The sequence below is a fragment of the Rhipicephalus sanguineus genome, chromosome 3, assembly GCF_013339695.2.
Source record: "Rhipicephalus sanguineus isolate Rsan-2018 chromosome 3, BIME_Rsan_1.4, whole genome shotgun sequence".
NCBI lineage: Eukaryota > Metazoa > Arthropoda > Arachnida > Ixodida > Ixodidae > Rhipicephalus > Rhipicephalus sanguineus.
This window is the reverse complement of record NC_051178.1, coordinates 90,337,154-90,361,206: the sequence shown is the minus strand read 5'-3', so window position 1 is coordinate 90,361,206 and position 24,053 is coordinate 90,337,154. Positions and strand designations below refer to the sequence as shown.

The 24,053-nt window shown below is 41.1% G+C and overlaps 1 protein-coding gene across 1 annotated transcript in view; it reads left to right on the top strand.

Moving 5' to 3' along the window:
• The first annotated feature begins 400 nt into the window (after positions 1 to 400).
• LOC119386834 (inorganic pyrophosphatase) overlaps positions 401 to 24,053 on the top strand; it is a 38,425-nt gene continuing 14,772 nt past the window's right edge. Inside the window, exons 1-5 of the mRNA XM_037654099.2 lie at positions 401 to 507; positions 3,592 to 3,707; positions 6,734 to 6,853; positions 18,294 to 18,380; positions 20,184 to 20,310. Of these exons, the coding sequence (XP_037510027.1) occupies positions 447 to 507; positions 3,592 to 3,707; positions 6,734 to 6,853; positions 18,294 to 18,380; positions 20,184 to 20,310 (511 nt within the window). The 5' untranslated portion in view covers positions 401 to 446. The remainder of the gene's footprint in view (positions 508 to 3,591; positions 3,708 to 6,733; positions 6,854 to 18,293; positions 18,381 to 20,183; positions 20,311 to 24,053) is intronic.

Below are 24,053 nucleotides of genomic sequence, written 5' to 3'. Positions count from 1 at the left end.
TTACTAAGATGCCACCGTTTTAAAAATCAAAGGAAGAAATGCTTTGAAATTTTATTCAATAAATTAGGAATACCACTAATTACTCTAAATATCCTCTTCTTTGGGGCTGCTTCATTGGAATACAGTAAAAGGAACGTCTGCGGGGCCCTCTGCGAATTCCTGATTGACACAATAAAATTACCTTGCTAATCCGTTGTTTATCAATTTGTTTCTCATCCCCCCTTCCCCAAAACAAAGTCTTATTTATTTCTTTATTCTACTTGAAAAAAAAGCCACTTTTCCCTTTCCCTAATTTTTTTTTTAACCCAATGTCCCAATTGACTGTAACCGCCGGCTTCTTGGCCAATCCCCCGTTGTGGGTATGAGCCAAATGCAAGGAAAAAGCAAGCAAGCAAACCGCCTTTCCGCGAGGTGCAACATCGAGATTGGGGTACAATTCACGAACGATGGCTTTCTCAACAGTCGAGAGAGGTTCGCCAAACACCATGGACTACAGGATGTATTTTCGTAAGTCATTAGTTGCATGCAATTGCATCGTTTTATCCTTGGTGGGTATTTTGCCCGATTCGATAACGCTAGCGTCTGGCATGGCCGTGGACGATTACTTCGCTGTTGAATGGAGAAGTCCGAACTCCGCGAACTACAGCATGTATTTCCGTAAGTTATAACATTTGCATGTAGGCATTGTTCTTCCTCGTTCGTGGTGTCTGATGCGGGATTCCCGTGGTTGTGGCTTTTGGAGATGTTTCTGGAGCTTCTCCGGCTTGGTTTCTCGTCCTGCATGATTTGCGGCTTGTTGCGCTGCTGCTTAGCAAGAGAGAAGCAAGTGGAAAGGAGAATTTTCATTGTGTATATGTGTCACATTTGAACGTGCGGTCAAGAGGTGTCTCTGTGTGTGTGTGTGTGTGTGTGTGTGTGTGTGTGTGTGTGTGTGTGTGTGTGTGTGTGTGTGTGTGTGTGTGTGTGTGGCCGCGAGGGGAAGAAGACATTAATAATGAGATGAGCCATTTTAACCCGGTGAACGCGTATTCACTTGTGACTGGAGTTGCCCTATATATGACAACAGGTACCAGCGATACCGGTTTGCTCTAAACTGAATCGCGTTATGGCACATTTTTGCCCGCACTTGATTGCCTCGCAATAGCTTTCATCTCGCCTCCAGCATTGTTTTATCTTTTGGCTGGTGTAGTTATTGCATTCATCGCGTTTTGTGGCATGTTCATGTTATGTAGACTTGTTCTGTCGTTGCGTTATAATAATAATAATAATAATAATAATAATAATAATAATAATAATAATAATAATAATAATAATAATAATAATAATAATAATTATTATTATTATTATTATTATTATTATTATTATTATTATTATTTTCGTTAACTGTCTAGTTCCGGGAGGCGCTTGGGTTCAAGCTGTGCAAGAAATCTGCAATGTGTAGCACCTTATCGCATACATCTTGGTACTGTGTCTCTTTATCTGACAAGCCTCGAGTGTCTCGCGTTGTTTCAGATCAACCGGCAGGACAGTCATTCTGTCCCATAAAAGTGGCATGACGTAAGGCGTCATGCGGCGAAGCGCGATATTACATCGATGCTACCTAGCACCTCCAAAGCTTGAGCGTGCAACAAAAATAATAACACAGTTCTATTCTGGGGCTAACACCGTTCCACGAAGAATCAATGGTGCAGGGTCGAAAGATTTATTTCGGGATCTGTGGCGTAGCAACTGCTTTGCGTTGTGGGCAGCGATATAAGTCAGAGGGAAGTTGAGTTTATCAAGTATTTTTTATCACTTTAAAAATAGCTCTAAAGCAATGCTTGAGAACTTTGCTCATTTAACTGTATCCTGTTGTGCACTGAATCCTGCTAATTTTTTTTTCTTCGTTCAGCGAACTGGGAGCGCGGAAAAAAACACAAAGGACGAAGTTAGGAACCACATAAGACGCTTCGTCCTTCGCTGAACGAAGAAAATGGATTACCAACTGGCCCACCTTTCGATCCTCCTGCTAATTTTTCCTTTCGGATGACTTAGCAGATACAAACTTTTTATTTATTTGGTTGAGCTTACTGATATGTGCCCAGCGTGTGATGTACATCGTGCACATTGTACAGGTAATAGGTTACACAGCTCAGTTCAGTTTATTCCATCGAGTCATGTTTTTTTCTTTCTTTTTGTCCTATTTTGGTGTGTTTCAACATTCTGTATCTCGTTCTGCGGTTTGATCACAACATACAGGTGCTGTCTGCCATGTATTTCCTCAATGTACGGGTGCTGTCTGATCTGTGCACATGTTGCTCCTCCATTAAAAACAGTGAAATTAGCATCCTCTCTTTTGATTAGCGTCCGGTGTCTGGTGATAAGAACAACGAGTCCATGCTAAAAAAAAATCTTCAATTAAGAACTATATCCGTAGAGCAGCCCTGTAGCTTAATGAGTAATTAGTACCCTGGGAGAGCATAAGTGAGGCTTACAATGGAAAAACACGGTTTAGTTGAATTAACTAAACAATTTTAGTTCATTTTGCTGAACAGTGGTAGGGACCCTCAAAACTGCCATCATAGAATATGAACTTTGAGACTTCACAAGAAGAAATCATGTTTATAGAAGACCACATCTGTGAAATAACTGGTGTACTGGAAACAAGCCATACATGAGTGGTTAAAGTTGACCTTACCTTTGTGTATCACCTATGGCCTGCTTTTTTTACACATGCTACATATTTAATGAGAGGTTTAAAGACCTTCAAATTATTAGTCGTAGCATATTTGTTCTCCTGACCATGATATACCATTGGAAATCATCTGTTGTACTCGCCATGCCTCATTGCTTTTCGGTGTGCATAACTATAAAAGTATGCTAAATATGTGTGTGTGTGTCTCCGTTCAGTTACTTGCATTTGCACTATACTATATGCAAAAATCAAGTTATATTTGGTGTGAATCTTAAGCATAAGACCACAAGATGTGTGCGAAAATTGAGATATACGTGATGGGGACGAGGAGGTCTTTAAATTTTATTGAAGAAAGCAGTCCGAAATATTATCACTGAAAAACATTTTTTCCTTATAACTTCTAAAAAATAAAGGGTTCTTATATTGAAATAGTAGAGCACCAAGTTGTGCAAGTTGGAGGCAGTTCAGCCTGAAAAAGCTTATATTGACTGTATATATGTCATCTTTCACCCAATAAAATTCAGTTGCGAGTCTGTGTATGTCCTGTGTTCTTGTATTCTGTTGTCCATGTTTTTTAGCAAAGAAGATACCTTTTTGTATTCAAATAACAAGAATTTATTTTGATTCAATATGCCAAGGAAGCATAAGTCACCTAATAGTAGCTAGTTGTGTTACTGGAAATTTGGGAAATATTTCAATGAAATTTAAGAATACTGCATGTCCTCCAAGTGGGAGGCTGTAGCGATCTTTTTTTCCTTCTTTTTTTGTGGTATTTGTTTCTTGTTTTGCCTGTGATAGTTGCCATTATTACTATTTTAGTGCTTTTTTGGACAAACACCACAGTTTTAACAGTACTACTAGTGGCTAATACTTGTGTAACACTTTGTCGACAAATTTGTGTTATATCTTCTCTGTAGGAAAGGGAGACAAGTACATCTCACCCTTCCATGATATCCCCATGTTTGCGGATGAGGCCAACCGTGTTTACAACATGGTCGTGGAAGTGCCTCGCTGGACAAATGCAAAGATGGAGGTGTGTGTTTGACTGTAGTCTGTTTGCGTGGCCTCTGTGCTGGAAATTTCTGCACTCTGTTGTAGCATACTACATTAAAAACACCATATTCATGGTGGTAGCACCTTGATGCTCCTCATAACTCGTTTAATTGAAATTACTACCAAGTTAAACACGTGCAACATGAATGCTAGCGCAGGAGCCATATATCACTGCTGCATACTTTCGTAGTGTAAGCAAAGGTATGGTGACATTTTCACACTGTACCGACTGCATTAGTGTGAAAAATTTCCTTATGTATGACTAGTTACTGCCCAGTTAAACAGCACTAAGGCCAATATTTAAATTGCTTACAGGCACGAACATGCTTTATATCAATGTATATCATGATTTGATGTCATGTCAAACCAGACAAAATGTACTTGCTTTAATTCTAAATTCAGAACCATCCAGACACTAATGTAGCCAGCATTTTTTTTTCGGGGGAGGGGGGGGGGTCGATGTGGTGTTTGAACCCCTCAGACACCCACCAGGCTATGCCACTGCTTCCAGATAATACTTTGCTGGCTGGATGTTATTATTTAAGGTGGTATGGTAGGGTAGATCGACCAGAAAAGCGATTTTTTTATTTCATTACTAAAAAACAATCCACACTCTGAGGAGCAAAACCGTGCATTGGCGAGCGCGTAGGTGTGCTCCAAGCCGTTGAAAAATGGCACAAAAGACCGCGCTTCCTGACGGATGCATGGGCTCTTTTTCATCGTTGGTTCTGTGTGTATGCGCATTTTTATAATAACAATGACTAGATCGATTGAATATATTCACCTTCTACCATTTTCATACATTTTGATTGCAAATTTTCCCACCAAAATGCTTTTGTAGAGCAGTCGTTGCTGTACGTTGTGAGCACATTTCGCGCGTGTTTTGAAACATAAAAGCGTGTTTTTCTCACGAGCAGTTTCTTGAAAATTTTTCAAATTTGATGTGTTCAAACTTGAATTTGAAGTATAATTTGAAAAAATTTCAGCGCGATCTGTCAGATCGCGCTGAAATTTTTTCAGATTATACTTCAATCCCTTCCAAATAATCGGAACTCACAACTTTGAAAAACTGTTCAAGTTATGATTAAGAAAAAAAAAAGACTAGTTTGAAAGTCTCTCTCATGGCACGTGACAAGTGAGGACAAAAATTTTTTTTTGGTGATATAAGTGTAGGAGCCTGTTCTTATACATAGCGATTAATACCAATATTATGTGAAATAAGCATGCCAAATTTCACGGTCATACTGTTTTTCCTTTCTGAGAAAAGGTACATTTAATTTTGTACACCAGTCTAAAATTTGGTACTCAACCAGAAATAAGTAATAAACGCTACAGGGTCAAAATTGCAGACTAAAGACCACAAGCTCTCTTATCGAGCACGCGAAGTTTCACAACAAAATATGGAACAGTTCCTGAGAAATAAATCTGAAACCAGGACAACCCGTATACCCTACCATACCCCCCTTAAGAGCACATTTGGGGAGCACATAGGTGTACCATCTAAATGTAGCATCATTGGGGGCTTTGAATGAATGAAAGCGAATTTCAAGGGCTCATTTCTTTGTTGATACAACGGCGGCGCTAACACTCCCGTGTTTCCATGCACATGGATACCCAATAAAGTGGACGAGAGGACGACCGCCGCTGTAGCGCAATTGGTAGAGCATCAGGCGCGTTATCCAAAGGTTGCAGGTTCAGTCCCTGCTGGCGGCAAGTTGTCTTTTTGTCCACTTTCTTTTCTTCACATTTATATAATACAGTAGATTCTCAGTAAACGGAAAACGGAATTGATGCTTAAATAGAACAGCTGCCTCTAATCGGAATGACTTCGTTTTAGGGGCGAAGCTCCTTAAGGCGGCACCCGTTCGTCCCTCGTAGTCGTAGTCGTAGTGCGTAACCAGTCTTACGCTTTGACCTCCAAGGTGGTGCCGGTGGGAGATTTTTCCTGTGCGTTGTTGAACAATAAAAAATTCACAGCGGTAGCTAAAAGCCGACTTCTTCTGTCTCTCATTCCCATTAGCAGCCATTCTTTACCTCCAAGGTAGTGCCTGGTGAGATTTCTCCTGTGCGTGATTAAACAATAAAAATTTTGTTCAAAACGCCGTTGATTGATGAAATAAACCAACGAAAGACGCCAGATGATTTGTAAAAGCAAAACGGAAGAACGCCAGATGTTTCTGAAGCAAAACGAAAAGACGCCAGCTGCTTGACGAAAGACGCCAGATGTTTTCTAAAGGAATGGTTTTCTAAACAATGAAAATTGACAGCGTACATGTAAAATTAAAGTGAGCTGCAAGTCGTCATAACTCATCGAACCTTTAGTGTAAACGCGCCCGATCTCACGTCGGTGATGATGTACTGGGCAGAATTCACGGAAGATTCACGGTTTACCGATGAACCTCCGCAGCTTCGCCCACTCATCATCATTCACTCCGTGGATATGCTGTGATTTTTTTTTGAATTTTGCACCCCTGTTCATCTCTCAGTAAATGGAACTCCTGTTAAATGGACCATATTTTTCTGTTCCCTTCAGGTTCCGTTTAACGAGACTCTACTGTAGTTACTACAATGCCGTTAAAACAGTATGACTAACGTCCCCTGTACCTTCCTTGGCATCATCTGCCATTTCAAAACTAATACAGTGCGTTATTTCACGTGTAGCTTATTGAAACTCCAAAGCATAAACTCTGGAGCGTTCCATGCTCAGAAACCGAGTCACTCAGTAAAGTGATTACATGTTGCACTTTCATGGGTTGTCACTACACGCAACTGGCGTTCATTGCTGTTAAGATTGCAATTTATTGTGAGAGTACATTATTTAGATAACCTGCATCTACTGTGTTTTCTGAGTGTCGAGGGTGTACTAGTGTTCTTTTTTCAATCTTTTCTGCTCATGCCTCTTCTAGCTGCCTTCGGCAACTGGCAGCAGTTAGGTCGTCCATTGTGAGACCGGCCATGTATGCCTTGCTTTAATTCCGTTTTTCACGCACCATTTTCTTCTCTCAGATAAACACTAAGGAGCCCCTGAACCCCATCAAGCAGGATATAAAGAAGGGGAAGCTACGCTATGTCCACAACTGCTTCCCCTTTCATGGATATATCTGGAACTATGGCGCCATCCCACAGGTATTGGGTAGTACAATTAGCTAGCCTATGATAGAAGTTGCACGGTTTCTTTTTGAGGAGGCCTTTGAAAAGGAGGCTATGGATGAAACTTGTTTTGAACACACGACACTGTTTTAAATGAGCAAGTGTGGTGTGGAGAAATACGCAGTTATGTTAACTTGTGCGAGATATTTTGAAACTCTACATGGCATAATGTGTTGAGCTCCCTACCAAAGGGACCACGTGTTCTTTTAAGTGCGGAGCACTTTAAGGGCCCAGCTTGTCATCCATACATCTCATGTGGCATGATCACGCTCACAGTAAAGCACTCGATAAAAGCCGTAACAAGGCCAGCAGTACTCAAAACCCTGCTAAAATGAATGAATAAGGTCTAAAATAAAATAGTTAACAGAATTATCCAAGACGTAATTGCAACAATTTGCTGAAAATCCTGAAACATGCGACTGACTTCGGCGCGGCTCAAGAGCCACCACCTCACCGAAGGAGCAAATGCCGCTTTCCCTGCGCTTTGTCAGCGCTGTGTATATCTGATGGGGGAAACAACCTGACGGAACTCGCTGCAGACGATGCGTATCTCAACTTCTGTAACAAGCAAGAAGTCGATAAAGCTCAGCAAAAAGTAGTGCACATGTCGCACACCGAGTTTGCGAATCTCCCCAGCAAGATTCTGCTCGTTCCGGGGAAACCCTACATGCTTATCTCAAACATTGGCGTCGTCGACGCTTTGGTAAGCAGAACAGTGGGAACTCTATGAACGGGAATCGCTGGATGGGCGTGCTACGCACTTCCTCAGGTTTCACAGTAGTGGAGCTGCCAGACGTCTTGTTATGCTGAGGTGACCTCGGCTGCATTTTTGCGATGCACCAATAGTATTTTATATAGCTGTCTGTTCAATTATCTCGCCATGTAGGTTGAATTAGCACAATGTAATGTATTAATTTCATACTTTTCTCCTGGCAATTGCAGCATACAGTGCAAAAATAAGACACACATTTGGTAAAACAGAATTAATTTTAATGTTTTTCATGCCTGGCTTAAGTTCCACTGGCTACGATTACCAGGCATTCGTGGTGTCAGCTTTCATTCTGCTTTTGCCTTTGCTTACATTAAAGGGACTGACAACCAACTTTTATGGTACCCATTGCAATGAAAAGCTTACCGTTCATAGTGTATTCATGGAGTGATAACGCAGAAAATGCCATGAAACATATTTAATCAGAATTTTACGACCTGCAGCACTGATCAGGTTTTACATGCAACACATTGTGCATGTAGTGGTAGGTGTCCGATAGTTGAAGTTATAAGGCGCGAATAAGACACGGACGAAGAATAGGAACACACACACACACGCGCTCCGTGTGTGTGTGTTCCTATTCTTCGTCCGTGTCCTATTCGCGCCTTATAACTTCAAATATGATAAACCAACAAGCCCAGTCTGCCATTCTTACGTGTCCGATAGCGATTATATGGCGACAAACCAGTGAGGCCCTACATAGTTGGCCATATCAGGCCTGTGCTGCTACGGCTCATGTCCGTGCACTGTGGTGAGCCGTGCATGCGTGTGCACTGTGTGCCAGCACGGCAGCTCGACACAGGCTTTCAGTTCCCCTTGTTGCCAGGAAGGCAGCTGCGATTCTCAGCGTTGACTTCTTTTACCTTGTAACAAGCATAGAATAAAGCGGAGATGTCTAATAATATACAGACTGCAATTTTAAGCATGAATTATGGTGCGCCTACACAATAGTAGGCTACGTACAGCAATCCGAAGGACTCATTTGCGTAGCATGAACGCTTGTCCACCAGGCTGTACGGCATACTGATTTTTGTGACTTGCAGATGCAATTCAAGACTGCGAATCCTATTCAGATCACGGAAAGAATGCCCAATTCTGTCACTGTAATTTATGGTCTTTACATTTCTGCTGTGGTCCAATCATATGTTCTGGCCGGTTGTCAGTTCTTTTAATAATTTTTTTTTCACTCCTTGAATGATTATGCATGTCATGTAGTTGCTACCACCATCAAGTTTGTGGGCAATGAGAAGCGGCAGTGCGCATTATGGGAACTTGTCATTGTCTGGCAGTCGAGAATTCTCGCACGTGAAAAAATAAAACAAGAAACAAGCAGGAGAGAGTCAACACGAATGGCATGACACTTTATTAGGCCAGCATCTATCTTGTATTATTGCCTTCATTGGTAGTCTATTAGGTAAACCTACATCTAGCATTGAAGAATGCACTTATATATACTCGACCACTTGAGGGGGGAATATTCACCTTATTAGCGCGGAAGTGAAACTATGGGGACAGGACAGGGAGCAAGACGCACACAAGCATTTGCGTGTGTGTTACTCTCTGTCCCGTCCCCATCGTTTCAGTTCTACACTTAACAAGATGTGTATGCCGCACCAACAAGGCCAGAACTCCGCCCTTGCTAAGGGGGGCAGCTTCTTTTTGGGACCAACAGTTGTAAAAAAAGATTTTTCAGAAATTTTATTTTCGATTCTGCCATTACTGATGCATAGCTTTACTACTTTTCATACATTCTCGATCATTACTTCAGCCATAACAGCCTTTTACATCACATCAGCAACCGATGGTGTTTTGTTCAATGCTATTTTCCTTGTTTCATTTTTTTCATTACCTTACAATCTTCTGAGAAGCTTTTCTCAGCTTTGCCACACTCAATTTTGATCATTTTGGTCTTCTGAAAAGCTGAATGTTTAATGAGTGTAATAGGGTGCCAAATGTTCCTGTGGGAAGTTCTAAATTTTTAGAAAGGGTGAAAAAATTAAGGCAGCTTCGTACTAGTGGTGCTAAGCCTGAAGGAAGTATGGAGCTGGGTGGCCTTCTTTGTTTCTCTTTATTTTTATCTATCTTTACTTTTCTCTATTCTCTCTATTTTGTTCTGTGTCTTGTTTGTCTCTGTCTATTTTACTTTCTATATATATCTTTCTCTTTCTTGCTCATTCTATCTTTCTCTTTTTTTCTTCTTTTTCTCTCTCTCTATTTCTTGCTTTCTTTTTCTTTTTTTCTCTTTCTCTCTCTATATTTCTCTCTTTCTTAGATTCTCCCTTTCTGTCTTTCTCTTTTTGTTTTTCTTCCCTTCTTTCTCTTTCTCTTTCTATGCTGTGTTTTACTCTCTCCCCTCCTCCTTTCCCTCCTCCTCACACTCTCTTCCCTTTCCACCGTCTTGCTCTACTATATACTATACAAGGCTATGTTTTGCTCTGCTAGCGTGTCTGAATAGCTGAGTATTACGATGCTCGCTTTCGGATCGTGGGTGCATGGGTTCGAACCTCACCTCGTCAAAAAGATTCTTTTCGCCAAGAATTTCCCTCGTTCTATCTCTTTCTCACTTTCTCTCTGTACTCGTTCTTTCGCCTATCCGAGTTATTGCGTCCTGCACTGAAAAAAATCGGCGCAGCGGGAGTGTGCGTGCCGGGCGAACATGTTCGGGGAGCGAAGCAGAAGGTGAAGGAGACGACGAAGACAGCGTGTGCTAGTCAAGTTATTGCGTTGCACGCGCTAGAAAGGTAGCGGCAATTCATGATGATGATAGTTTATGCGAACACATAACGGCATAACGAAAAGCATAAAAGCTCCGTTATAATAAGAAATGTGCTGTTGCTTACTAATTCAGATCAGAACTTTGAAGATTCATAACTATTGTTCTCGAAGATCTAGAGCCATAATTTTACCTTTGTTGCACTCTTTGATATCTGTAGAAACCAATGACATTTTATTCAGCAGGGTCTACACAGCTAGTTTATTAAAAATTTGATCAAATGAAGGTAAATATAATGAATATACATAATAATATCTGGCGTTTACCGTCCCAAAACCACGATATGATTTTAAGGGACGCCGTAGTGGAGGGCTCCGGAAATTTTGACCGCCCGGGGTTCTGTAACGTGCACCTAAATCTAAGTACACGGGCCTCAAACGTTTTCGCCTCCATCAAAAATGCAGCCGCCGCGGTCGGGATTCGATCCCGCAACCTTCGGCTCGGCAGCAGAGCGCCATAACCACTAGACCGCCGTGGCGGGGTACATATAATAAATAGTTAAATTACAAATTAACAGTATGGTGTGCATAAAAAGTGAGCTTATATTTGATATGAGCACATGGAAATACATAGTCACAGACACTTTCATCATCCTAACTTAAATAACGCACCTGATGTCCGAAAATTTCTTCCTCCCTTAACATTGGCTGAAACGCTGCTAGTACCTTCTCCAGCTAAAAGAATTTGTGAGAAGAGTCTCATGTAAAAAAGTCTGCGGCAAAGACCACTGCTATACAACATGATTTCACAAATGATAAAGAAGTTCAGGGAAGATTGCAGTTTGAAGCGATGCTAAATCACTCAGTAGGGTATGTTGCTGGAGCCAATGTTTTAGAAAGGTAGACTTGTCTTCATCAGGGTAGTTGCTGCCCTGACGATGGCGAAATGTTGGCTGCAGCAACATTTTCTTCTGAACAGTTGTCAACAATTTTCCACAGATCTGTTAACGAGTACATCTGTAGCCGTATACTATTGGTAGCTATACATCTAAGTCGATTTATCAAATGCATATAGTTTTTTTAAAGAGCATAAATGGGACACAAGAAAGAACTACACTTGTTGAGCGCGGCCCTTCATGCGTCTATACACCATCCATCTAATTACTTGACAAGGAAATTGCATGTCTGAAAGATTAGCAACTCATCAATGCCTGTAACCTCTCGTCATTCGGTTTCTCTTGCTTATCGTGTGTATTCTTTCTCATCTCTGGCTATATATTTCATGTTCACGCAATAAAACATCTGTTCGAAGTTGGCACCTACATAGTGCAGTGCTTTCCTGTGTCCCGTTCGTGAGCTGTTTTAAAAAACTACTATGTGTACCAGCAAGCCTGCATAACCACCATTTTGAAGATCAAATGCATCTTATCTCCAGTTGTGCGAGGGCTGTTGTGGAAGGCATCTTGTGTGTGCTAACTTTTTAATTACACTAAGGCGAAAAAGGTAAAGCTCTCTCTTATGTCAGGGAAGTGGTAGCACAAAATTGTTTAGATGACTTTCCACTTGATAATAGACTTGCCATGAAATCCAGTTTAGGTACCATATATTCTTGCATACCTCAACACATACAACCAGAAAATTTGATCAACTTGAGCTATGCATAGTACATAGTTGATAGCTAATGCCTGTGTATGATATTTTTATGTTAGTGTTCTGGGGTCGACATTATGTAAACGAACAGAGCCATAAGGCTGACCATTTTTTGCTTTCTAAGGTGCTGCATCCTGTTCCTTCGTATCTAATGCTAATGACATTACCAATATTTAAGGACCATAGGACAAGCTTTGTCATGGAGAAAAAACATACAAGGCCTTATGTTGCCTGTGCCATTGGCATAATAGTATATGGAATCTTCATTCCATGCAGAAACATTTTATATGTCAGTACTCACAGATTGAAACATGAAAATTTAGAGCTAATTCATATACTTACTTTCGTTTCAAATTTCTACAGTCTGTGTCATATTGGTGTAATTTTGACTTGAACACTTATATCAGTGCCAACGTTACCTTTAGGGGCCAGATTTGCAGTGATGTGACGCGTTTATTGTGAGCAATTGCTCATAGCAGTCGTTATACAAGAAACAACGATGTCCCATTTCAATCCGTGAGTATTCTGCATGCATATGTATTAGCCAAAGAGCCTGATGGACCAGTCACCCATCATGTGACTCATTCTCATGCTCAGAGATTGCTATTTTGTCAACATGGACCACAAATTTGATAAGAAAAATATGACTTTGTCATATTTGTATTGTCAGTTCTGCATTTGTGAATTTGCTCCCTGGAACATGGTTTCTGGGCAGAAGCTGCGACTCACTTGTGTACAAACCACTGGAAAATGTTAGCATAGATGACGGCAAAACAAGTCTCCCACTCACTCTTGCATATGGAAGACATTGTCTCTGACTTGTGTGCACAAGTCCGTGGATGTCTTGCATCTTACATGGCGTCATCGTTGCATTGCCGTGAAAGAAGAATTTTGAGGAAAAAAGGTGGTGATTAGACCATATTGATAAGCAACTTCAAATAATATTGCTTTCTGTTATTCATTGCACTCTCCTCTGTCTTTAAATGTTTGATGCTTGAAATAAAATCCAGCTGCTGGCTAGCACCTGTCTTGAGTCTTAGTTTCAGCAGCATGTGTGCCCTTTTATGCATTGTGCTCCAGCTTTTACAACTTTGTACTGTAGCTGAGTGTCTGCAGTTTGATCAGCGTACTGCGCAAGAAAAATGTGGCAGCATCAGAAACAGCCAAAAGGGAACTCCATGTAGAAAGGACAAAAATGCATGCAGTAAAAGATAAGCAAGGCATGTTGTTAGCAACTTCAATGACAATAGTCAATGTAGCCGAAAACTTCTAAACCGATTTGTACAGTTCGCAAACAAGTCATCCAACCTTGAGTGAAATGAAAGTGAAACAGGACAACAGAGTTCTGTCTGTAACTATCGATAAGGTTAGAGAGGCCATACAGGATATGCCTCTACAAAGCGTTGTCAAAGAAGATGGTATAACAGTCGATCTGATTAACCCTTTGAGACGCTATGTACACAATTGTGTACACCACTTGTTTTTGCTATTTGTATAGACTAAGGGCCAAGAAATAGCAAGATACATTGAGCTTTGGATGAATTGAACTTCCTGCATAGTAAATTTGTTTTCATTTACCTTCATTTTCTAGCGTACTATTGCACATTATACCTTTGCTGAAGGCGCTACCATATTCGATGAGTCGTTTGACGTGCCAGTTCTCATGACCCACGTCGAAAGTATACATTTTCTTTGCTCAATATGGACATCACCGAAAACGAGTTTGCACCATATTTCTAGCCTGAGGTTTAATTCTATTTATGCAGAAACTGGGCATGAATGGCTTCAGAATATATATTTAATTACGTAACAATTAGGAATCAATACTATAACACACATAAATTAGCGTATTACGACATTATGTTTGTTGCAAATATTATCGACTGCCTCGAAATGCCATTCTATCGATTTGACGCATTTACAGACACTCCTTCATAGGTGGCATCTGAAAGGGTTAAAGATGGAGAGGATAGTATTTGAAAAAGTTGTGGCAGTCTACACACAATGTTTCAAGATCGCAAGTGTAACAATGAGCTGGATAAACGCCAATGTTAAATTAATATGCAGGAAGGGAGACATAAAACATGTCAAGAATTATAGACTCGTCAGCTTACTTTCAGTATTATACAAAACATTCACAAGGGCAACTTCGAATAGGATAAGTGACACTCTCGACTTTAGCCAACCAAGTGAGCAAGCAGGCTTCAGGAAGGGGCACTCTACAATGGGTCGCAGCCATGTTCTCAATTAAAAAATTGAGAAATCTCTTTAAGTACAGCGAACACCTTTATATAATTTTCATAATCTCTGTAAAGGCATTCAACACAGTAGAGATGCCAGCAGTCTTTGAAGCACTGCGTTGCCAAAAAGGACTTGACGTATGTAAATACCATAGCTAACTTGTACAGACTCCACAGCCTCCTTAGTTCTCCACCGGTTAAAAAAAGGGTCAGGCAAGGAGATGCGATCTCTAATGTTGTTCCCTGCATGCTTAGAAGTATTCATACTACTAGATTGGGAAGAAATACGAATAAAGATTAATGGAGAACATCTCAGCAACCTACAGTTCGCAGATGACATTGTGCTTTTTAGCAATGATGGTGACGAATTGCAAAAAATAATTGAAGGCCTAAACTGAGAAAAATAACTGAAGGCCTACACTGAGAAAGCATTAATGTGGGGCTAATAATGAATATGCTAAATTAAAGTTAATGCTTAATAGCTTGGCAAACGAACAAGAGCTTGTGATTAGCAACTAGTTTTCAGAATTTGTGCGAGAGTAAGAAGACGTACAAGGATCACTCAGCATGTAATGGAACGGAATATGATTGGTGCAACATGAAGAGAGTGGTAGGCAGCAGAATCGGTCAGAGAACAAACGGGGGTAGCCAATAATTCAGTTTACATTAACTCTTTCAAGCACAGAAGTTGGCTTTGCTTTACATTTTGAATTTTAATGCGAAAATTATGATAAAATGTCACAAATAACACATTTCACGCACGAAAAAAAATTACGACCTGTAACAATGTTCCCAGGAGGTGGTCACCGCTGATGACCACCGTGCCGGAAGGGTCTACGCTCCGCACATATGTAACAACTGGTCGTTTTCAACGCAGCAGCATACTTTGCGCTTAGCACAGAGGGAGTCACTTCTTGTGGAATGCTGAACTGTTTTTTTTCCTTTCCGAAGGCAGAGTGGCACCGTTGCATGTTTGACACATCCAAATTGCTCGAGATGGGTGTGCCTTAATTTGTGCTAGAGTTCGCGCACCTTCGTAGTGAACGTTGGCTGATGGTTGGACGCTGTTGTACGAATGACGAAGTCCACAAAGGGTTTGAATCTCTTTAGTTCGGCCCCTGCGCCAACAGATGGTTTACGTTTATCTGTAGGATCTATAAGAGTTTCGGCAGTCATCTGCCGGACTACATTTCTTCTAAAGTCTTTCAAGGTCATCTTTTCGGAACCAGCATGTTCCCGAAAAATGGTCTTGATATACTGAACGAAACATTTTGAGCAAAAAATATTCTATTTTGAATGTTCTTCATTCAGTCAGAGACCCCCCCCCCCCCCTCTCGCGTAGCCCTTTCATGCAAGGTGGTCAGCGTAGGTAACCACTCTGAATAAAGTCGCTGTACGGAACAAAACTGATTCGCAGCGCATTTTTACTAGCACAGCCAGTAAGAAATACTCTTCCGCTGCGTGTTACACCAAAAAACGTTCGCGTGCAAGCTCACATACCTTTGCGCCCGTAGAATCTTTCAGGGTCCAGCGCGGGAAACTGCATGCTTGATGCAAAACTTTTGTTTGACGGAATAAAAGTACCCTGTATAACAAGCGCCATCTGGCGCATCTTCAGAAAAGACTAAAATGGAAAAGCAAACATTTGTTTGCTCGCTCAACCTCTAGATGTTGCTGCTACGGTGACCACTGTGCCGGAAAGAGTTAAAGGGACTGACAACTGATTTCTCTTGACCCATCTTTTACGGCGCGACTGAAAGATCACCCTTCGCAGTGTTTGTAGCTGCAGTAGTTAATCACAAAAGCACGTAGTTGTTTTACAAACGGTATTTTTCGATCAGAAAGGCTCTAAACACGGACGCACCTTTCCTCCAGCAACACTGAGAATTGATAGCGACGCCGCCAGCCCTTCTCGCGATTTGTGAAAACTGTCGCTGTTCTGCTTTCGCAGGATTTCCTGTAACTATGCTAACCACCTTTATTTTTAGATTTTCAACTATTTTTGAAAATAAGAAGCTGTTACAATGCGATGATGTGGCATTATACAACTTCCCTGTATTTGTACCGCGTTGTGCGCATGCGTCCAAGGTTGTCTGCGCCTGTCTCATGGGTGGCTTGTCCCGGCGTCGTTACTCTCTCGATGCAAGAGCGAAGTCAAGTCATCGAAAACGTCACTACGCATATGCGCAGCCGCGCCGAGTAGCAGTGCGCGTCATTTCTGAGACTAAGTGTGGGTAACAAAACTATGTCGCTCCGAAATCTTAGCAACCTGGAAATTGCGTGCACGGCTGTACGAGCACGCTGAAAAGTTGCTCAAGACGCGCTGACGAGCATGGGATCAATACGTCCCGCGAAGGCAGCGCCACTTTAATGCATACTACTAACGCAGGCCTATATGTACATTTTTATGCAGTAATACATTTTAATATAATGAAACTAACAATATTTCAGTACTAACAAAAAATCGTCGACCGCGTACAGCAATCAACGGTCACGTGGTCGGGTTCCTCGAATCGTTCATGATTTCGCTGCCAGAGGCGCCACAGGTAATTTTTCGCGACTTTCAATTAAGAAATAAAGTAGAGCTGTGCGAATAGCAAAATTTTGGTTGCGAAGCGAATTCGAATAATAAAGATGGAGTGCAAATGGGATAATTTTCGTATACTTCGAAGTGAAATTACAGAAAAAAGGTGCAGAGAATTCCTAAGTATGTTCTTATGAGATAGCAACATGAAAGTGTTTCTTTTTGCTAGGTTGATGAAGCGATGGCGGGGTGGTGTTTCATAGTTGTCTTATCAAGAATGAGGCGATGTAGAGATCGAATTGTATTTATGTACATGATTTGGTGCAACCAAAGTGTTGCCGACAACACTTTACACGTGATAGGCAAAGATGCAATTTTCTCAGCTTCTCCTCTTTTGTCAACTTCTGTGGAAGCCCAGCTGATGTGGCAGACAAGTGTGTGTTCCCTTCAAGTCCGGAGTTCCAAAACTGTCTCGTAGACGTCGATATATAAGAACATCTGAAATTTTGGATGCTAAGATGCTTCGGCGTCCGATTATTCCGGCTTGCTGCCTAAATTACAGGTCCAAAACAGCATTAATTGAGCCCCCACCTCTGCCACATCTTTCATCTCTATGTTGGAACCAGCGTTTTCTTGAGTTAATAAATTTGCGACCGTAGCGGAGCTTGAAAGGGAGCTTTGACGCAATAGGGGGTGTGATAAGGTGAAGCATATTGAAAGTCTAGGGACCACTTTTAGTCAGACGTTGACTGTGTCGTGGCTAAGTTCGACCGTAACGGAGCTTGAAAGACAGCTTTGCCGCAATACGAACGTCTATTGAGGTGAAGCATATTAAAAATAAGTAGGGGTCATTTTCAATCGGACGTTGACTGTATTTGTCTTTGGGAAGTTCGAATAGTAAAATTCTAGTGCGAATCGAATCGAATAGCAAACACTATTCGAAAAATATTCGAAATTTCAAATATTCGCACACCTTTACAAAAAAGATATAAATCCACCTCTCGCGAAAAAATACAAGGTTGGTTTGAATCAATGCGATGGACAATCTTTCCATCAGTCGAGTCATCTCATTTCATGTTCTGGGCAGTTGTCGGTCCCTTTAAGAAAAAAATGTGGACCTGGGCTGGCCACATAATGTACAGGAGAGACTACCAGTGATCATTGAGAGCGACGGAATGGATACCAACGGTTGGAAAATGCGGCCAAGGTCAGCAGAAAGTTAGGTGGGCTGATGAAATCAAGAAGTTGGCAGGCATAAAATGAATTGGCTCGCACAGGACAGGGTGAAATTGAGATCATTTAGAGAAACCTTTGTCCTGTAGTGGACATAGAATAGGCTGAGGATGATGATGATGATGATTGTGTTTTCACTTATCTGTAATGTTACTGCTACATAAGTATGGTATCCTACCTTTGCACAACGTTTGTGTCACTGTTCCGTTTTCTCAGCATCACATTAGCATGACTTCCTGTGTCCACTATCTGTGCACTTGTATTTTATCATCTGCACATTCATTACAGACTTGGGAGGACCCAAACCACGTAGATAACAGGACCAACTGCAAGGGAGACCATGATCCCATTGATATCTGCGAGATTGGTTATCGGGTGAGCTTGTGAAGCTATTGTCTTTTCCTCGCTGATTGTTGCACGTGCATACCTGGGCACTTGGCAACAGTCATGTGGTAGTGCATTTCAAAGGAGTGTGCAGCTTTCACTAACTACAGAATTTTTTTGAAAACGAGCTAAAACTGGAGTATGACGCTGAATAAATGTTACTTCAGCATTACGCTCGCAAATTTAAGTGGAATTCATGTGTTGAAATAATACATTTGTAAAAAGTTACCTATCAAACATTGTAATATAGTAATGTTTTAAATTGTATATGTAATTTAACCTTGAATATTGCATACTGTTGTCTTATCTATATAACATCAGTACAACAAAAATTCAGAATTATAATACTGCAGCTTTATAACATGCTCTACTTAGGCATATGACTGCTATATATACTGCGGACGTTTCCATCGGGGCTAATTCAGTTTTAATGAACTACCTTAACTTATTTAGTACTTACTTAATTTCACTGCAGCAATGTCACCCGAGCTGCTTTCTAGACTTAGCAAAACTACGTTATTCCTGTGCTGGGCTGCTTTCTGTACCGCATGTATCCATACGTTTGCCATGGGAACATGCTGCGAGTTTTCCGTGTGCCCATGTCACTACTGACTCTGGATGCATGTGCCATGTATTTTGGTGGTTTAGCACAGCGACAGGCAATGCTGCTTTCGCTTCTGCAGGCGATGCACACTTGAAGTGGTCTCTTACAAGGTGGTGGCCGGCATGGCATGTTTGGGGTGTAGCCTCTTCAAGGCATGCAGTATGCATCACAATTCTTATCATGAAAGGATTGCCTGCGACACTTGTTTGTTGGTGACCACCATCACATCTTGGTGCATTTCCACAGGCATTACTCCGAAGTCATAATTGAAACAAAATGGCAAAGCACAGCGTTGGCCATACTGCAAGTAGACGAATGTAGTTTACTTTTACACACGAAAATATAATGGAACACTGGCGCATTCCATTTAATCCGCTCTATAGCAATTTTTGCCGTCAGCCAGCGACATTCACACATATGTCGCCTGCAAAAGCTTGATTCTCTCAACTGATGTTTACCAACCCTTATTTTATTTGCCATAGAGGGACCATATGCATACAGTATTACCTCGTTGTGCATACAGTAATACCTACTAAAATCCGGGAAAAATATCTAGTTAGGTGAAATTCCGGAAATTTGTGGCCAAGTAGAAGTAGAAATTGTGGCACTGATAGAAGAACCAGTGTTGCTACCAAAAGTTCCACTGCACAGGGGAGCTTTCATAATAAAGGTAAACAAACTCGCAGGAAAAACTGATTTTTTATTAAATTGGAAGAAAGAACTGCATGATGCTTACCTGTGACATGGTGGATAGGAAACTGCTGCATCCATGGGAATTTCAAATTCACCCTTCATGACCACGTTTGGCACGTGATAGGAGTTAAACTTTGACGCAGAGCCCTTAGCACCTGTAAGCAGTGGACTTTGCCATCTGCCCTCCCGGTCGAGATTTCGATATATTCGTTTTTCCCCCAAAAAAGATGTTTAAAAACAAGTGGTGTGCAAATACATAGTACTTGTGGGATGTGAATGCACGGCGAGAAAATTTTTTTACTTAACCGATACGTCGAGATATGCCGGTTTGATTTAACGAGGCTTTACTGTATATGACATGTGTGAGGATTTTGTTAGATTGAAATGGCGGCACGAAGTTGCTCAACTTCATCGCCAAAAAAAACCCCTCAGAAAACATGGGGTTCAATTCATTTGGCGCGTGATCAGCTCCACTGATGCATGTGCTTCAATTCCAGGTGGCAAAGCGAGGCGAGGTGATACAAGTAAAGGTCCTCGGCATTGTGGCACTGATAGACCAGGGGGAAACTGACTGGAAGCTGCTTGCTATTGATGTCAATGATCCTATGACAAAGGACCTAAATGGTGCGTGAAAACTATTTTACATTTCCCTGCAGTGGGATGGAGCTGCTTATGTCTCTTAGCGGCCAAGCGACAAGGGAATGACGCTAAAATAACTTTGTGCAAGAAAATGCCTTACAAGTTTCTCTTGCTGAGGATTTGACTGCTCGCATTCAAATACGTATTCGCTTCTCCATTAGTGATATTGCATTATATTATCTTGCACCCCCATGGTCGCTTAACAGCGATGGTTTTCTGCTGCCAAGCACAGGGGCGTGAGTTCACTTCCCAATCATCGTAGACACTAGGTTTGTGCGAATAGCAAATTTTAGCTTCGAAGTAAATTCGAAGCGAACAGTGACTTGGTCGAACAATTTCGAACCGAATTCGAATAGTATATATCACATATTATAAAGAAAAATGAGCGTATTTGTCATGACCCAACTAACCTGCGCAATATTTTTTTTTAACTTGAACAAGGCATGTGCAAATAAATATCATTCTTTTTGGTTCAAAGGAAGTGGAAGCAACTTTGAATAGCAGCAGGATTTGACTTTCGGTAGAATGCAAGCGATAACCTGTAAAATATGTTACGTTTTAAAATTTACTATACTTAGAGTATAAAATTCAATATCCCAAGCTTTTAAACTTAAAAAAAAATGATGAAGCGATGTGAAAGTAATATGTTCATTTAAAGGGACACTAAAGAGAAACTAAGAATTGGTTTAGATGGATAAAGTGTGCTCGGAGAACTCTTGTGTAGTTTATTTCGCCACCATAGGTTTATTATTAGAGGAGAAAACCAAGTTCAAAGTTTCATTTTTAAATTTCGCGCCGAACTTTGTAATTCGTGACGTAAAAGACTTCAAAGAGCATTTAACGTATTTTGGCACCACTGGCTCGGCGAAATTTCGACAGACTCGTTATGTCAAGTATCTGGTCCCACAGAGGACAATGTACTTCGATTTAACACATTAGGAACTACGTAGGCCCAAAACGGCGCCGTCAAAAATATCTGACGTCAGGGCAAATGGTGCGGGAATTCAAAGGTGCCATCGCCACCTGTATTTTCTTTTTGCGCGTTTTCTCGCTTATTAAGCGTCTTGACGCAGAAAGAGTGGTGTTTTTGGTATCGTGGAAGACTGCTTTACTAATGCGAGAAAAATCGTTTTGTTCTTTAGTGTTCCTTTAACCTTGGAGTGGGGCTTCGCAGCAGTGCGAATTCTTCCTGGAAAGGTGTATTAACGGTACAATACCTCTTTGCTGCAGTGAAACCACCTTTACAGTGGGTTACATGCGGACTAATATACACCTATTCCTTCATTTCGAATACTTCGAAATTTCCAAAAATTTAAATTCGAATCAAAGAAAATTCGAAAACTGTAATATTCGTTCGAATTTTCGAAGTGCTCGAATACTCGCACAAGCCTAGTAGCCACGTTTTGGTGGGTGCAAAATGCATAAACACCCATGTACTTCTTAAATTTTGGTGCACAATAAAGAACCCAAGATGGCCATTATTGACATGAAGTCTCTCAGTACCATGTGCCTTGGAATCTAATTAATTTTAAATTACTCATATCTCGCACATCAGGTTTCAGTAAAGCAGTGGAAGACCCGTTAATATGAAGTCTGGCCCGCCAAGTTGTACTGTTACTTCATTGCAGCTGATATTTTGTTATTGTGAGGTTCAACTCTACCAATGGGAGGTTACTTTGATAAGTATGCACTGTTAAACCTTCGTTATAACGAACTCAGTGTAATACACAGTCCACTTTGTTTTCTAATTTGGTCTTTTATGGGAAGGATGGTCATCGATGGCTATATTTTTCATGTGGAAGATGCTACAAGAGTCCGAGTGACATGACATACCCACCGTCCCCTTCCCAAAGCAAAAAAACTAGCTTTAGTAACAAATAAAATCAATTTTGTTGAACCTGAGGGCTGTTGAAAGCAATTTATGACTTGATGCTGCACCAACAAAGTTCTTGACGCAGTAACTGTATGGCACGCAGAACGCGCAGTCGTAACACTAGAGACAGGATTTTAGGAGAATGCCTATTTTGTTTCTTGCGTTCGTATCGCCCTACTTTGATATATGAGCATGAATTGGAGGTTAAGAAGCACTTTTGTAGTGTTTTTATAGTGCCTATCAATGCCTATGTTTGGCGTTTGTGCCTAAATTCGTGTAAGTGCCTATTATTGCCTATTTTCATAATCGGCGCTTATATGAACACTAACCTGAAATTTCGATTTCGAGTGCAGTTTGAGATCATTTTTCAAGTTACCGGGCAACAATGACTGTTCAGAACTCTATGGGGTTCCACCGAGTCATCTAGTTCAACCTAAGCCTCCTCTATTTTTGAAAGGTAGCGACAACTACATGAGCGCAGTCTCTCAGGAGTCCAAGAAGCAGTGGTAGCAGACAATGCGCTGCTTGCTCCCGGGAGTGCATCATGCAAACGCCTAAAACCAAATTGAGTGCGCACTTGAACCGCTTAATTATTAACATCTGCGGCCTAAGATGCTTATCACATATGAGACTACAGCGACAATAACTTGAACGTGCCCGGAGAACGTTAAAAAGTGAAATAAAATGCGTGCGTTTCTGAAGCAGCTCCTAAGCAGTTTTCCACTGCAGCTGTCATGCAGAGCATTTATTTTTCCGTTCTTTGCATATTTTGAAATTCAGCTTAACTTGAAGCAGATGTGATGTTTTGGTGAGCTAATAGTGCTTGTTTTTTGTAAAACACGGGCAACACGGACAACAGACACGGACAACAGCGGTACGCACAAATACCGGAAGGCACCTAGACTTTCATTGCAGGCGTTGCGGGTGCATGCCAAGTTTCGAAGACACGGTTTTTTTGTCTAAATCAAGGAACAAGTTGCAAAGGGAAGTTGTTGAGGCCTATTTTATTAACAAGAAATCTGACCATTGCGTTAGCATGCCTTCTTTGACATTGCTCCAAAAAGAGCTGCAATTTTTAGACGGCTTTGTATGAATGACACACACTGTCCTGGTTTTTTACTTTCAATTTTTAGTTTTATCGGCCTTTGCTTTGCTCAATTCTTTGCTTGTTAATTGTTTGACCATATCATGACCATGCTTTAAAGAAAGATAGCCCCAGGGGGGTGTGTTGCTAATCAGTCGCGAAGGGGCGTAAAAGAGAGCACGTGATGAGATTTGTGTATATATAGGTTTACTTTGGCGTTCAGTAATAAAGTTGGTAGTTTGCGCCCGTCCTGTGTACGTCTCTTCTGTTGTCCGTGTTTTTAGCGCAGCCATGAATCAAGTTACAAGTTTGCACCAACTGGCCCAAATGAAAGCATTACTGCATCAAATTGTTTTTTGTAGTTTGAAAAAAAAATAGGCATGTTGTGAGCTTACTCCTACTTTCGGAAAAATCATTGGGTACCTAGCGCTCTTGCAGTGCGCAGTGCAAAATATGCGCTATTATTGGTTTCATTGCATTTGCCACCGTTCGGAAGTATTTCTACAGTTACGCGGTATTTTTAACTAGGCTTATTGTGTTTTTAAAGTATTCTAATAGGTTTACTGATGAGGAAGAGTCACACTGCATGTGTGGAACATCGGCAACCAGAGTACATTTCAAGATATAGGATATATAGCATGTCCACTAGTGTCTCGCTCATTTTAATGTTTATCTGTTTTTAAAGAAATGCATTTATTCGAAGCCGTCCCCCTTTTACTACCCCCGCCGCTTCCATGTCCCGCACATATAAATGTGTGTTGCAATGTTATA